The 17576-nt window shown below is 41.6% G+C and overlaps 1 protein-coding gene and 1 long non-coding RNA gene across 5 annotated transcripts in view; one reads left to right on the plus strand and one right to left on the minus strand.

The window, feature by feature from the left end:
- LOC134338533 (synergin gamma-like) overlaps positions 1-17576 on the plus strand; it is a 21087-nt gene continuing 3511 nt past the window's right edge. For 2 of the 3 annotated variants that reach the window (XM_063034429.1, XM_063034427.1), the window contains exons 1-4: positions 5-314; positions 6664-6733; positions 9936-10032; positions 11313-11473. In XM_063034429.1, the coding sequence (XP_062890499.1) occupies positions 6683-6733; positions 9936-10032; positions 11313-11473 (309 nt within the window). In that variant the 5' untranslated portion in view covers positions 5-314; positions 6664-6682. Of the gene's footprint in view, positions 315-6663; positions 6734-9935; positions 10033-11312; positions 11474-17576 lie in introns of all 3 variants that reach the window. The other variant, XM_063034428.1, reaches the window with a different exon arrangement.
- LOC134338534 (uncharacterized) overlaps positions 11486-17576 on the minus strand; it is a 19493-nt gene continuing 13402 nt past the window's right edge. For both annotated transcript variants that reach the window (XR_010016247.1, XR_010016248.1), the window contains exon 3: positions 11486-15929. This is a non-coding gene — a long non-coding RNA (uncharacterized LOC134338534). The remainder of the gene's footprint in view (positions 15930-17576) is intronic.

A 17576-nucleotide genomic window follows, 5' to 3' on the forward strand; every position in this document is an offset into this window, starting at 1 on the left:
AGACAGGAAGTTTAAACCCAGAAATCCTTTACTTCAGGGCAAAGTGCACTGAACTTAACTTCCCTTTATTCCAGCTAGTGGAAGAATGCTTTAAGTGTCTGACTGCTGTATGAACTGAACTCTTTGGGTCCATTTTGTTTTGAAATTCTTCTGTGGAGGATTCTAAATTGCTTCTGTTCTTTGAAACTGCTGGCTGTAACTTATTCTAATTAACCCCCAGCTTGCTGGTGGCTTGTCAAGTACAGAATGCACAAATAAATATACTCCAAGGCCTGAAGGACTGAAGACAGACAAGTCTCCACTTTACAAGAATGGTAAGAAACGAGGAATGTGAAATGTAACATCTTTAGTATACTGAATTTAATATTGTACCTTTTAAAAGATACATTGATTTTGTAAATCTTATAACATCATTTGTATCCATTTGGTCCATTTGTTAACAAATATGTAGGTCACAAAGGAGTCAGATTCGGTCTTACTATGTGAAGGGATATTAAAGCTTAGTGCCAGAAACAAATATCTGTTTCATGTGGTAACACCATCTTATCACTTCTTATGCTGTTATCTAATATTAAGTAGAGTAACCAAGATTTGCTGTTAATCTTGGATCTCGATTCTAAGACAGAATGTTACGATGATTTAAGTATGATGCCAGAGCTTTGGGAGTATTAATGCAGTAGTGAGGGCATGCAACATTTAGAATAAGGCGCCACTGGTGTTTCTGGGATCTTGTGATAGACAATTTGGCTGCCAAGTTTTAAATCCTCCTTAACACTTTTAATGTTCTTAATTCGTTGTAAAACTTGAGGCTAAAGTACTACTTCCAAACAAGTAAATCCTTTTCAACATTCAATCACACCTCAGTCTTTTAAAGAATCATAGAGTCATACAGCACTCACAGCGGAGAACCAGGCCCTTCAGCCCATCTAGTTGTTGCCAACCTGTTTTTCTGCCTAGTCCTATCTACCCACACCCGGACCATAGACCGTCCTTCCTCTCTTATCCACATATCCATCCAAACTTCTCTAAAATGTTGCAATTAAACCTGCATTCACCACTTATGCTGACAGCTCAGCCCACACCTGCAGCACCCTCAGGTTTCCCTTAAATATTTCACCTTTCACCCTAAAACCATACCTCCTGTTCTTGGCTTGGCCAACCTCAGAGAAATCCTGCATGTGTTACCCTATCCATACCCCTCAAAATTTTGTATTCCTCTGTAAGATCTATCTCGTAGCTAGTTGACCAGACCTGCATCCAAATTCACTTCACCAACATCTTATACATGCGGCCTCACCAGTGCCTTGTACAGTTGCAGCATAAATTCCCTACTGTTAAATTCAATCCCTCCAACAACAAGAGGCAACATTCCATTTGCCTTCTTAATATCCTGTTGCATCTGCAAACCAGTCTTTTACAATTCATGCACAAGTACTTCCAAGTCCCTCTGCACAATAGCATGCTGCAGTCTCTCACCATTTAAATAATAATCTGATCTTTTTCCTTCCAAAGTGGGTAACCTCGCATTCACCAGTGTTATGCTCCATCTGACAGACCCTTGCCCACTCGCTTAACATATCTATAGCTCTCTGCATACGCTGTGCAATTTGCCTTTTCACTCAATATAGTGTTATCAGCTAACTTAGATACCCTACATTTGGTCCCCTCTCCCATAATGTTAATGTATATCGTGAACAGTTGCAGGCCACCATGACCCTGCAGCACTCCACTCACCACTGACTGACAGCCAGAGAAACACCCATCTATCTCAACTCTGCCTTCTATCGGTTAACCAATCCTCCGTCCATGTTAATATATTACTCCCATCTCCATGCATCCTTATCTTATGGATAAGTCTGTTTTTGTCACATTATTCAAAAGCTTCCGGAAATCCAAGTAAATAAAATCCACCTGTTAATCCTCTATCCACTTTGTTCATTATACCCTCAAAGAACTCTAGTAACTTTGTCAACCAAGACCTTTCCTTCATAAATCCATGCTCTGTCTGCCTGATGGAACCACTTCTATCCAACTGTCTCACCATTTTTCCCTTACTGATAGCTTCAGGCATTTTCTCATCTACAGGCATTAAGCTAACTGGCCTATAGTTACCCAACTTTAGTCTACATTGTTATTTGAAGAGTGGTCTGACTCTTGCTATCTTCCACTTCGCCAGGATACCTGCCCAGATTCTAGAGTACTTTGGTAAATTATCACAAACATGTCTACTATAACTTACACCATTTCTTCCAGTACCCTGGTATGCTTCCCATCAGGTTGAAACAAGTGATTAAGATAAAGTTTGAAATATTATAAATGATAGCAAAACTATTTTGAAATCAGTAAGTTCTTAGTCATAGATTTGAACAGCATGGAAACATGCCCTTTTGCCTTGGCTTATCCATGTCAATGGAGATGTCTATCAACACCAATTCCAATTTCCTGCATTTGACCCATATTCCTCAGTTCCTTTCCCATCCTTATACTGTGCAAATGCTTTTGAAATGTTATGATTGCACCTGCCTTTTACACCTCCTCTGGCAGCTTGCTGCAGTTAACTACCACCCTATGTGTGAAAAAGGGTCTCTTTTACCTTAAACCTACGTTCTTTATTTATAGACTCCCAAACTACTTACCAATGCCCATCATAATTTTATAAACCTCTATAAAGTCACCCCTCAGCCCCCTTTGCTCTAGTGAGAACAATGCCAGCCTATCCAATCTCTTTTTGTAATTAAATTGTCCACTGCAGACCAGATCCTGGTAAATCTTTTCTGCACACACTCTAGCACTGCACACAATATTTCGTGTATGGCCTAACCAGTGACTTGTATACTAAAACATGATATCCCAAACATTATACTCAATACCCTTGCCTATGAAGGCAAGCAAACTAAATCATCTTCAGTACCTGATCCACCTGTGTTGCCAGTTTCAGGAGCTATGAATCTGCAATGCAATGAGCCTCTGTATATCAATGCTCCTATGGTCCTTGCTATTGACTGCATACCTCTGGAGAGTATTACATGACTCAAAATGCATTACCTAACATTTGTCTGCTTTATACTCCATCTGTTACCCCCCATCCATCTTTCTGGCTCATCTAGATCCTTCTAAATGCTGAAAAAAAGACTGTAGAGTCCCAGGTTTGGATTTTGCCTTTGTATATCAAAACGAGGGCGATCAGTTGGATGGCGGACTATAACATAACTACGCAAACTTAACTTTTTTGTGAGGATATCACTGAGCAACTGAAAACAACATCCTGCTCTGTCACTTCAACAGAACCCCATAATATTGAGATGCCAGTCCTGCCCCTCCTGCGACCAAGTCCCACTAATGGCTACAACATCATAATTCCAGGTGTTGATCCATGACCTGAGCTCATTTGTCCTTCCTACGTTACTTCTAGCATTGAAATATACACAGTTCAGGGCACTAGTCACGCCATGCTCAACCTTTTGATTCCTGACTTTGTCTGAGGTCTTACCAACACGTGTCTCCACAACCTCTCCACTAGCTCTTCTGGCACTCTGATTCTTATCCCGGCTTTTGATGAAAGCAGGGAAGTGCCACAGATAGGCTTGTTCTCTGTGAGAGTCAGAAAGTTTATAAAAGGTGTCAGCAAACAGCCTGGTTCCTGCAAGTTTAAAAATGTAAGCTGAATTAACCTTTGGAAAGGGGACCTGTTACAACCTGTTGGTGTTATTAATGTTATTAATCTTTGGACTTACTAAGGTCTTTAAAGTGGAACAGCCTGTACCTTCCATAAATTTTTCTAACTAGGCGCAGAACATTCTAAAGTATTGCCAGCTTAAAATGATATTCCATGTTTTCAAAGTTACAGACTGCCAGGCCTAATATTTTGGAGTACAGGAACAGTGGTAAGGCAATAGGAACCCAAGCCAGATCTGTTTCTTAATTTTATCTACCACAGATGATTCTGTCACCCTTCTTGCTCTTTCCAAGCATAAATCTATCAATCTCAGTTTTGACATTTTAGTTAATGTAGATTCAACAGTTTTTTTGGAAACAAGAATTTCTCTGTCCCGAAGGTGGCCTGGTCTTAAGTTTAAGCTTGTTTCTCATTGATCTGTGCTCCCACAACTCCAGGGGAAACAGCTTCCAGTAAACTCCCCTGTCACCTTTCACGATAATCCTGCATGTGCCAATGTGCTTTAGCTGACGGGTGACCACGTTGTCAGTCACCACCGAGGGAGCAGAACTCTGACATTTCCTGATTGAAACAAGCCCCTTTCCTTCCTCCCACCCACCCACTTACACACATGGTCAGCCCTCCACCTCCAGGCTTCCAAACTGGATGAAGTCTTTGGTATCGATCCCCAGACTCTCCAATGATGGGACATCGAACTCCTGGCTTGAAATCTGGGCTCACTGATCGAGAAGCCCTCGTGTCTCTGGCTCACACAGGCATATAATCCCAGGACCTAGCAGCCTGGGAGAGGTTATCCAGATATCAACCGCTCTTTGTGTAAAAAAAAACCTTACCATTGTTTCTCTCCTTAAGCATATGCCCTATTGATTTTGAAATCCCTACTATGGGGGTAAAATATTTTGACTCTCTACCCTATCCGCCCCTCTCATAATCCAATCTATTATCAGTTCATCCCTCAGCCTACTTCATACTAGGGAAAACAAACCCAGTCTGTCCGATCTTTTCCATAACTAAAGTCTTTCAATTCATACAACATCCTGGTGAATCTCTTCTGCACTTGTTCCAGTGTAATCCCATCATTCCTATACAACAGCGCACAATAGTCCAAATGTGGCCTAGTGAACGTTTTAAAAGGATGCCAAATATTTTTGCTTCTAACATCTCACATTAAAACTGTTACCATCTCTCCTTCACCTGAGAAAATAACTTTCCCTCTATCTGCCTTTCATCGATGAAACCTTCCTTTCATCAGGGAAGTTTAGTAACTTCTCTTACTAAAAGGAAGCTAAACCATTTAACCTGTTTTTATTCTGATACATCTGCTCCGAGTGTATCCAAGGCCAATATATATGCACTGGTTAAAGTACCCTGTCCTTAAGAGTGTTCAAACTGAAGTCCAACCAGAGCTTTCTGGAACTGCACAGTGACCTACATCTTTCTGAATTTCATCCCCTTTGACGTGAAAAGCTGATTCTGTAAGATTTCAGAAATTCTTTCATCATTATCCACTAGATTTTAGTAGCTGGGTGCCTGTTCTGTTGTCCTCAACATTCCTCAGTTCTCATTATTTAGAAAATTTCTTTCTTAGGACTAAAGAAGATGACCTCAGACTTAACCCACAATGATTTATTTCTGTGAATCCTTTGTCCAGATCCCTTTTGTACATTACTATCTATATCTATCTCCAAGATTTAGAGTGCCACCAACAAACTTAGATATGAGGTGTCATCTATAAACTTGGTTATGAGTCATGACATTCCTTCATCTAGATTATTGGAATATGTGATGAGAAGCTGAGGCCCTTGATTAGAACCATGAGTCTCTCTAATCACGTCATGCCATCTTGAGAACCCAGTCTAGCTCTGATCTGTAAACTGATCTGTAAAGAAAGTGTTCAATCAGTTTAACTTTTTAATGTCCATATTATTTCTGCAATCTCAAATATTTCAATAATGTTGCTGTGAGATTGCTTTCCCATCATTAGATACTTTGCACTATGACACGAATCCATAGGTTACAGAGTTCCAACAATAAGAAGAACATCATCAATCTAATGCAAGTACATGAACGTTTAAAAACTATGACGAAAAGAGTGAAGTTCCATCACTTGTATTCTACATAATATAAACTCAGTGGCCACTTTATTAGGTACATCGGTGCACCTGCTTGTTAATGCAAATATCTAATCAGCCAATCATGAGGCTGCAACTCAATGCATAAAAGCATGCAGACATGGTCAAGAGGTTCAGTTGTTGTTCAGGCCAAACATCAGAATGGGGAAGAAATGTTATCTAAGTGACTTTGGCCAGGGCATGATTGTTGGTGCCATACTGCTGATTCCCTGGGATTTTCTCACACAACAATCTAGTTTACAGAGACTGGTGCAACAAAAACAAACAAAAAGAAGACATTCAATGAGTGTCAGCTCTGTGGGTGAAAACGCGTTGTTAGTGAGAGAGGTCAGAGGAAAATGGCCAGACTCGTTCCACATGTTACAACAGTGACGTGCTGAAGAGCATCTCTGAACATACAAACACATCAAACCTTGAAGTGAATGGGCTACAGCAGCGGAAGACCACAGACGTGTACTCAGTGGCCACTTTATTAGGTACAGGAGAAAATGGCCACCGGGTATAGTTTGTTGAACTTGCACTATATCTTGCATTGATGGCCAAATGAATAAGCTTCCTCTAGAATTCTGGTAAATGGTAAGATTTGTGATTAGAGAGCAGCATTATAACGTGCTCTTGATGATCTGAATCCAATATTACTTCATACTGTTTAGTTCAACAGGAAGACAATACCTGGAAACCCAGCCCACGTCAATTCCTAAGGTCCAGCCTCTAGAGGAACAATTCCAGAGAAGTACAGCATTAACAATCTATTTGCTCCTGTAGAATATGCCCATGTTGACTGCCACAGCACAGCTTTAATTTATTTCACAGTCTGCATTAACTTAACAAAACTATGCATTTTAATTCCCACAGTGTTTGCATTCTATGCATCATGGAAGCCAAAGTCAACCATTTACAAAGATGTCTCAATGGCATTTATAAGGTAAAATATGTTTATTTTAATATTTAATCTTTAATTCCAAAATTAAACAAAACATTACATTCTCTGCACATTTTGCATTTTACTTAAGAGTGTGAAGTCTCATTTGTAGTTATAGGTAAATCAACAATACACACATTTTTACTAAATGTGATGCCTTACAGAGAAGTATATGGAAAGGTGGTTAAGAGGGATTGAAAGTGAAACACACACAACATACTGGAGGAACTCAGCAAATGCGGCAGCGTCTATGGAGGGAAATAAATAAAAGTTTTGGGTCGAGACACTTCATTAGGACTGATGAAAGGAATTGAAAATTGTTTTCTGGTGCATTTGGGAATCTGGAGATGTGTTTCAAATATTACTCAAGTTAACCAGCAAACCCATGTGGGAAAAAAGAATATTATTGTTAAAGTTAAATCTGTCAAGTATACAGCTTACTGCTAAAGGGGAAGAAAATCAAGTGAGATGTATCAAACCTTCACACCCACTTGCGTTGTTGCTGGAGCTGAATTTTATCCTCAGAGGAATTTTTAGCATTTTGTTTCAACACAACCTAGTATTTGAGAAGTACAATCAATTACTTTCTCTTGCTCTCAAAAAAAATGAGCTTTGATCACTTGATTTTGGGTTAGCTCATTCTCTGTATTACAGAACCATTTCATAACTATGATGGAGGTCATATAAAACTGTTCTGGTTAGTTATTGTGGATTTCAGCTTTGAAAGTTTTGATAGATGCCATTAACCAAGCAACAAAACATTTTTTAAGTTCAAAGGTCAATGCAAAATTTATTATCAGAGTACATTCATGTCACCACATACAATCCTGAGATTCTTTTTCTACGGGTATACTCAGTAAATTTACAGAACAGTAAATGTAAACTGCAAACATCAGGAACTATAAACAAACTGTGCAAATGAGGTATAAATAAATAGCAATAAATAATGAACATGAAATAACAATATAAAAGAGTCCTTAAATAAGTGTAGCTATCCCCTTTTGTTCAAGATCCTGATGGTTGAGGGGCGGTAACTGTTCTTAAACTGGGTGGTGTGAGTCCTGAGGCTCCTGTACCTTCTACCTGATGGCAGCAGCGAGAAAAGAGTATGGCGTGGGTGGGGAGGATCTTTGAGGATGGATGCTGCTTTTTACGGCAACCTTTCATGTAGATGTGCTCAATTTTACCTGTGATGTACTGGGCTGAATTCACTACCTTTTGTAGAATTTTCCACTAAAAGGCATTGCTGTTCCCATACCAGGCCATACCAGTTTGTCTTCTTAACTACCACTAACTCTTGCCACTTTGTATGCCCTGCATTTCAATTTAATATTATCCTTGACCTCTTTAGTTAACCACAGATTGTACCCTCTTACTAAATTCCTGCTGAGTGTTATGATCAGCTGTTAAATACCTGCCACTGTTCATTGACTATTCTGTCGCTTAGCTAATTTTTCCAGTTCATCTTAGACAGCTCCACCTTCATACTATTATAATTGTCCTTATTAGGTATGGGGGTTATAGATATACATACATATATATATACACACACACACACACACACACACACACACACACACACACACACACACACACACACACACACATACACACACACACACACTATTTCAACTATGATTTCAACCCAATCCTATTCTACATTACTATCTACTGCCTCTACATCACCACTCACCACCTTCCTTGATTAACAATGCTAGCCCATGTCTTTTCCCCTTTGGAATGTCCTGTTCCCTGCAATAATGAGCACCCATCCTTGGCCACCCTGCAACCACATCTCCATATTGGGTCCACGATGATGTTTATCGACATGGATTTGACAATGGCAGCACCACTGAAAGCCAGGTGGTATGATTAACCCTTCCTTTGTCAGTGATGGTACTTCCCTGGCATTTGTGTGTCCAGCCCATGGCTGATTTGCAGACACAGAATACTTTAGTATCGAAAATGGAACTATTGCAGCCATCAACTAACACTCCACTTCTAACCCTTTGGAAGGAAGGTAATTGTACCCCTTTCCTGTTTGTGCTCAGTAAACTGCCCTGAATCATTGTCTTCCTCCAACACCTATTTTGATCGTTCTACCTGCTAGGTATAACTCCAAGCATTGGAGAATTTTCCCTTACGTATCACTGACTTGGTTTTATTATTTTACATCTGTAACTATTCTTAAATGTCCTCAAAGTAAGAATAAAAATAAGTCAAGATATTGTAGCTTTTTCAACAATTTAAAGTATGATAGGTAGGACATATTCCGGGGCATCTACTGATGATGATTGACAAGTCCAGATGAATCAATCTGTCTCTGAGTGCTGGAACCCTGTAAGACATTGCTTCATTTAGTAATTCTAGTTGGAAAGTTTAGGACATTAAATTAGATTATGAGGACACGCAGTCCTCTTTTATTGTCATTTATGAGTGTTCCATTCTATTTTGTGGTATTGGTCCCAGGGCCGGGTAGTAACTGGATCTTTGCTATAATGCCTCAACTTGGATAAGTAGAATTGTACATTCTTCTACAATATACATATGAGTTTTAGTCCAGAAGATAAAACATAAGAACATAGAGGTAAGAATACACTTTGGTCTAACTCTTGCCGATACTCCGTCCCCCACTCTGTCCCTACAGCTGCCGTACCTTCAACAATGCAAATGTTAAGGTCTGGAATTTGCCTTCCAAATGTGTTTGCCCCTCCTTACTTTCTGGCTCACTCTGCTTCTCCACATATCTCTCATTCTTTAAGGCTGTTGTTTAAACCCCCACTCCCTTTTGATCAAGTATTTTGATGCCGATTTTAATGTGTCTTTTTTAGGCTTGCTGCTAGTTTTTCTGTTGCCAATGATGGAATGTTTTACTACCTTTAAAGGCAGTTAATAAATGACATGTTGTTGTTCAGGTTGAAACTGTGATCCAATTATCAATGGGAAAAGATAATCAACGTGTCAGACAAACCTCATCCAGCTTCCTATGTGCGACTAATTGCCAAAAAGGCCTAGGGCAATCAAATTAATTCTGCTATAATGGCTGTGAGGCTTTGACAACTGACACATCCTGAACAGCTCGAGCTGGTCCATGCAATCAAAGTGTTTGGAAGCTTCATGAGGTGCAGATGTTGATAGAAATTGAATGAAAAGAATTACCTATATAGGAGTTTGTTTATATCACAGATGTGGTCTTTTTTTTTAGGTCATTAGTGGTGCGAATAATATTTTGTGTGGAATCAGCCAGCCGTCTGTGTGCAGTGAAGTGGTACGATCTCCACAGGGAGTTGCTTACATCTCAGGTGAGGAACAGTGGTGGCCCCAGCTAACTTTATCACTGAGGCATTCAACCGTGCCTTTTGTTAACTCTGGACCTGTCTAATCCAGAGTTCTCTTGGCCATTCTCCCACTCTCCATAATCTTGTTTGTATTCTGTCATGGGCCTGTATGCTGTGTTGGTCCTAACTCTGCATGCTACAATCCTTTCTAAGGTACATTTAATGAAAGAGAAATGCATACAAAATACATCCCAAATTTTTTTTTCCGCAACCATCCACGAAAACAGAGGAGTACCCCAAAGAATGAATGACAGTTAGAACCCCAAAGCCACCCCCCCAGCTCCCCCCTCCCAGGCAGAAGCAGCAGCAAAGCAACGATTCCCCCCTCCCCCACCAGCAAAAAAAAGCATTAGCACTCAAGTGTGCAACAAAGCATCAATAAAGATACAGACATGTAGTATCCCAAAGACTGCTCATTCACCCAGTATTTGCAATACCACAGGCTCTCTCTCTCTCTCCCTAATAAGGGAAAAAGGGGTGTCTCCATTTCACAGCGAGAGGGGAGACATAACAAACAACTCGCTGATTTACGATGCTAAAAGTCCATTGTGTCGCTTTTTTGTGTCGCCCAAAGAACTCTCCTGTGATCACCAACCTTTGCAAGCTTCTGTTCTTCTGCCCTGTCATTATTTGTCAGATCCTTTCCCTGCTCCTTCAGTTCTTTGTGTCTAATATGAGGATTCATCTTAGCACTTAAGGCATAATTCTGCCTGGGCTGTTGGTGAAAAGTCCAAAGCATCCATCATGTTGCTTTCCATGCCCCAGCCCAATTGTTTTCTATTGCATTGTCCACATTGCATGTAGATGTGAGATGGAGGACCATCTGCTTAAAAAATACAGCATCTTCCTCATTGGCAAGTTTGAGGATAATCCCTAGTAACCAAAATGCTACAACTTTGGACAGAGATGAATTAGAGTGAGAACATCAGATGAGGGAAATTGAAGTGGTCAACGTCACACACAGCAGTTTATGACATTTGCACCTACAAAGAGTAAGACCATTTGATGTCCAGATAGATTGTGAATTTGGAAGTCAGATATAGTGAAGACTCCCAGCTAAAGGAATGGGTATCAGGGCTGAAGAAGAAGATCTCTGATTTCATGTTCTTTCATTCCGTGGTAAACAAAGTAATCAGTAACTTCAATAGACTGATGGATCCTATAGTTAAGCCAATAACTGCGACATTGCGAAAGTTTACCCACCTGCACAATATCATAATCCAAGTTCTCTTTGCAACTCCTAGGTGTCATTGAGGTGTATAAAGTGGCAAAGAGAGTGGAAGGAGGAATGAAGGACTTGAACATCAACAGCGAAAATCTCCAGAATTGTCTGAGAGACATTGAACTAATGTGGAACAACCTACAAGCGTTCTTCTCATTTAGTCCTTCCGTGTTACACATGCTGGTAAGTCTAGAAATCTCGGGCATCAGTATGAATTGTAAATGTTTTCAGTTGTTTGTGTGATTACCCTATTATCATTTAAATAAATGCATTGATGCTCTAGTGCTTTGTATCACATTCAAAACATTTGGGACCTGATCTTTATTAGTTTGTTTTAGCCAATTCACTTTAAATTACTGAAGCTTGGCTGTAAGTAGGGATGTAGGGGTGTAGGTAGGGTGAATGCACACTATTCTTATCCCAGGGAAGGGGAATTAAAAACTGGAGAGCACAGGTATAAAGTGACAGGTGAGAGGTATAAAGGGGACCTGATGGATGAATTCTTCAGAGAGGTGGTATTTATATGGAATTAACTGCTAGAAGAGGTGATTGAGGATGGTACAATAACAACATTTAAAAGACATGGGTAGGAAGAGTTTAGAGGGAAATTGTGCAAATGGGACTACCTTGGTGAGCACCATGGTCAGCACAGATATAATGAGCCATTCGCCTTGTTTCCAAGTTGTATTACTTTGGACTCTATCATTACATGCCCAAATCCTTGGTCTTGGAAGGCCATTTTCAGATGAAAACTGACGGCTGTATGTCAAAAATATTGACAGTTCCTCTGTTTATGGAACACAGTGTTGCCTGGAGATTGTTGGGCTTTTTTCATCAAATCATATGCACATTTGGCATAAATTCCGCAGAAGTCTTACTGTGCAAGGCATCCACCGTGCTCCAAGGAGCTTCCTTAAGTTTCCTTGGTTACTGATTGTCCCCCTGATATCTTTGCTTGCCAATGTTCAAAGTAAATTTATTATCAAAATATGTTTGAGTCACCATATACTATCACCTTCTTGCAGGCATTCACAGTAAAACAAAGAAATACAACAGAACCAATGAAAAACTATGCACAAAGGCTGACAAACAACCAACGTGCAAAAGGAGACAAATTATGCAAATTATTAAAAAATAACACTGAGAACATGAGTTGTAGAGACCTTGAAAGTGAGTCCATAGGTTGTAGAATCAGTTCCGAGTTGAGCTAAGTGATGTTACCCGGGTGCACCAGAAGGCTGTGCCATGCCCCAGTCCAATTCCCTTCCTCTGCATTCTCCACATTCTGTGTAGGCGAGATATCAAGGAAAACTGGCACAATACCATGGGCATTCTGCACTGCAGGAATACGGAACCTTCCCTTATGAAGTCATGGAACTGAACACCGTAGAAACAGGCCCTTTGATCTACCTGTTTATGCCAATCGTCATGTTGATCTATACTAATCCCACTTGCCTGCATTAATTCCATATCCCTCTTTGCCCTGATCATTCAAGAATCTGTCAAGTTTATAGGAAGTGATTTATTGGTCATGCATGTTTCTACAGGTGAATATAATGTTGCAATGGAAAACTATTAGTTACAGGTCTGTACAGTGACTGGTTCGCCTGACTGAACTTGTTCTCACATTGGGCAACATCTCTTTCAAGTCCACTCACTTCCTCCAGGCCAGAGGGGTAACTGTGGACACTCGCATGGGCCCAGGCTACGTTTGTTCTTGTCAGTGTTATGTACCCCGTAACTGGTTTGTCAAACCAGCAGAAATAGGACACTCATTGGAGTCTGTGATTACTAGAAACTAATAAAGTTCTATCAAAAAAAATAAGTAATACAGTACACTAACCGCAAGGATATAAATGTAACAGGTTAGCAATGATAGTATACACATATACACAGAAATAGGGTAATAAGAATCAACCAAGCTCTATCGCAGTCTAGGGGTAAAATGATTGGTCTTAAGGTGAAGCAGAGTTCAGTTCAGTCTAGTACAGTTCGAAGTAATCGCTGTTGTTGTACTGTTGGAGAGAGAGAGAGTGAGAGATACAGTTGAGGTTTCAGGCAAACTTTTCGATGCCTTTTGATCCCGTTGTGGTCACTGACTGTGACCCCTCCGTTCCAGATGTGATCGTTCTTCCGTGGTGAACCCGGCACCCAGGCAAGGGCGGACACACAACAGGTCCCCACCGGTCGTACCTTTACACCCTGTGAGCCTCTGACCGATTCCCACGAATCGGTCCTCCAAACTCCCACCAACTTGCGGGGCACGATGCTCTTTCCAGGGTCTCGTAGCATGTGTGTCCTGTGCCTTAGCAAACCCGCTATTTTATTCCCCCCCCCCCCGATGGGGTATCACCTGTCCATCAAACTTCACACTTCCTATTGTCTCAGCAGGACTGTTAATGAACAGTTCAGGTTCAGAGCAAACTGTCTGTGGCAGACGCCAACACACTGAATTATGTGTCTCTCTCTCGTTATCTCTCTCTTCTCTCTTATTAGCATTTTGATCTCTCCTTTGTCTCTCGTTATCTCTCTCTCATTAACAGCATCCGTTCTGCAGCTCTGCTTGGCTTCACACATGACATCAGGTATATGGAACAGTCCTTTGTTTCAGAGCTACTCACGCCCACACCCTCAACTTTTTCTCCACTGCGGTGACAACTGCATTAGTGCTGCTTTGTGTACTTTAGTAGAACTTGATCATTTCATTACCTTGACTGCCAGTCTCCATTCTGCTTTCACCTGCACTTGCTCTGACTCTTTACTGGAACTCTGTCCAAGGAGTCATAGAACACTACAGCCCATGTAGTCCATGCTGAACTGTTTCTCTTCCTAGTCCCAATGACCTGCATCCAGACCACAGCCATCCATACCCCTCCCATCCATGTATTTATCCAAATTTCTCTTAAATGTTGAAATGGAGACCACATCCACCACTTCTGTTAGCATTTCTCTGATGGAAGAAGTTCCCTCTCCATGTTCCCCTAAGAAATGTCACTACTCACCCTTAACTTATGACCTCTAACTCAAGTCTTATCCAACCTCAGTGGAAAAAGTCTGCTAGCAATTATATGCCTACTATCTACATCTCTTGTAATTTTGTATATCTCTATCAAACCTCCTTTTATTCTGCTACACTGCAGAGAATAAAGCCCTAACCTACTTAACCATTCTCTATAATTTGGGTCCTCAAGTCCTGGGGAAACCTTTGTAACTTTTCTCTGTATCCTTTCAATCTTATGTCTTTCCTGTAGGTAGGTGACTGGAACTGCACATAATACTCCAAATTAGGCCTCACCAACGTCTTAAGCAACTTTGACATCACATCCCAACTCCTGTACTTAACACTTTGATTTTTGAAGGGTAGTGTGCCAACAGCTCTCTTTCTGACCCTGTCTACCACTTTCAAGGCACTATGGATTTGTATTCCCCAATCTCTCTGTTCTACTGCGCTCAGCAGTGCCCTACCACTCACTGTGCAAGTCCTACCTGGGTTTGTTCTCCCAAGGTGCAATACCTCACACTTGTCTACATTAAGTTCCACCTGCCATTTTTCCAGCTGGTCTAGATACCGCTGCAGGTTTTCATAGCCTTACATGCAGTCCACCATGCCCCAAATCTTGGTGTCATTTGCAAATTTGCTGAACCAGATTACTACATTAACACCCAGATCGCTGATATAGATGACAAACAACAATAGACCCAGCACCGATTTCTGCAGCACACCATTAGTCTAAGCCTCCAGTCAGAGAAGCAACCACCTACTAGCACTCTCGGGCTTCTCCCACAAAGCTAACGTTGAATCCAATTTACAAGCTCATCTTGAATGCCAAGTGACTGAACCTCCTGACTAACTTCCCAACCACAGGCAAGTGGGACTGGCTTAGATGGACATCTTCGTCTGCCTGGGTGAATTGGATTGAAAAGCCTCTTCAATAGGTTTCAATAGGAACATTTAATGTCAGAGTAATGTATACAATATACATCCTGAAATCCTTTTTCTTTACAAACATCCCCGAAAACAGAGGAGTGCCTCAAAGAGTGAATAACAGTTAAATGTTAGAACCCTAAAGTGCCCCAGCTCCCCCTCCCACGCACAAGCAACAGCAAAGCAATGAACTCCCTCCTCCACCAGCAAAAAAAGCATCGGCATCCCCCACCGAGCACTCAAGCGTGCAGCAAAGCATCAGTAAAGACACAGATTTGCAGTACCCCAAAGACTACTCATTTGCCCAGTAATTCAACATACCACAGGCTCTCTCTCCTTAATAAGGGAAAAAGAGGTGTCCCTATTTCACAGTGAGCATAACAAAGCAACTCACTGATTTATGCTGTTAAAAGTCTGTTGCGTCACTTTTTCCCAGCTCTGTGCCCAAAGAACTCGGGTCTCTGGGTACACAGCCAGCAGCCAGCTCACTGCTTATGATCTTCCATCTCCTATGATGCACCAGGCAGTGCCATCGGCCTTGAATCTGCCCACCTCCAGATCCACGAAAATCTAGCACCCTGAAGGCGTGCTAATCTTCCAGGCAACGTCCTTGGCATATCGAAAAGCAGCCGGTCGCGAGGCCCCGAGAGCGGGTCTCATTTCCCCAAAGACCGACGTCAACGTGTAACTCCAGGTCAGGGTCTTCAAAAGAAACTTGAAAGGGAAAAAAAAGAGATATCAAAGGTGGAAATAGAGCTGTTTCTGAAGATGCAAGCAGAGGAGTTGCTGTCAGGCACCATTGTCTCCTCCTAAGCTCCTCCTCTTTTTGTGCTATATGGCTCTATGGCTCTAATGCCATAGCTATTGAACTGTTCATCCTACCCTGCCTCCTGCAGAGACCTTATTCCCCATTCTCACAGTTGCCCCTTCTCCAATGATGAGGCCATTTACCTCAGAAATACCTTCCTTCTTTGAACAGTGGCTTCCTCTCTACACAAAAAATGCTGGTGAACGCAGCAGGCCAGGCAGCATCTATAGGAAAAGGTACAGTCGGCGTTTCGGGCCGAGTCCCTCCGTCAGGACTAACTGAAGGAAGAGATTGTAAGAGATTTGAAAGTGGGAGGGGGAGGGGGAGATCCAAAATGATAGAAGACAGGAGGGGGAGGGATGGAGCCAAGAGCTGGAAAGTTGATTGGCAAAAAGCTCCATCCCTCCCCCTCCTGGTTCTCCTATCATTTCAGATCTCCCCCTTCCCCTCCCGCTTTCAAATCTCTTACTATCTCTTCTTTCAGTTAGTCCTGACGAATGGTCTCGGCCTGAAACATCGAGTGTACCTCTTCCTATAGATGCTGCATGGCCTGCTGCGTTCACCAGCATTTTTTGTGTGTGTTGCTTGAATTTCCAGCATCTGCAGATTTCCTGGTGTTTGGGCTTCGTCACTACCATTGTTTACAAAGCACTTCACTGCATATCATCTAATTATAGTGCCTCTTGTCTCATCCCCTGTCCTCTGGGCCACAAGGATAAAGATCCCCTGCTCCTTCCCTTCCACCACACCAGCCTTTGCACTCAACAGATTGTTCTCAAAGATTTCTGCCAACTTCAAGGAAATTTTGCCACCAAACTCCTGCCCTCCATCCTCCCTCCTCCCCTTCCAGCATTCCCTGGGCCCTGCTCTTCCATTACAACTCACCACTCCACTTTCTACAGCATTTTCCCTGGAATCTGCAGGTGATGCAGCACGTGTCCCTTTACCCTTTCCCTTCCCAGTATCTAGAAAATCAGTCACTCTTTCCAGATGAACAACATGGATACAAGCCCTTTGTCCAACTGGTCCATGTTAACCAAGATGCGGATCCAAACTAGTCCCACTTGTCAGCTTTTGTCTGAGATCCTTCTAAACCTTTTCTGTTGAAACGCCTTTTAAAGGTTCTCGTTGTACCTGCCACAGCCACTTCCTCTGGCAGCTCTTGCCACTTACATACTACCTTCTGTGGAAAAAAAATTGTCCCTCAAGACTCCTATTAAACCTGTCGTTGCCCCTGGAGAGTTGTGGAAGCTTGGCTGTTGATTCATTAAAAACAGATTAATTGATTTAAAGGGAATTATGGGATATGAAGATAATGCTGAAAATGGTGCCCTGGCATAGGAAACTGACGGTTAGTAGAACTGACTCAAAGGATCAAGTGCTCTTCTCCTCCCTCTTACCTCCTTGATTCTCATTGTATTTTCTGATTCCATTGCTTTTATACATTTCGATAGCAATACAGAAAAAATGCTAGAGGAACCCAACAGCATCTATGGAGGAAAATGAACAGTTGATATTTCAGGCCACGACCCTTCATAAGTCCTGTTCAAGGG

This window comes from Mobula hypostoma, chromosome 27 (assembly GCF_963921235.1).
Source record: "Mobula hypostoma chromosome 27, sMobHyp1.1, whole genome shotgun sequence".
Lineage (NCBI taxonomy): Eukaryota > Metazoa > Chordata > Chondrichthyes > Myliobatiformes > Myliobatidae > Mobula > Mobula hypostoma.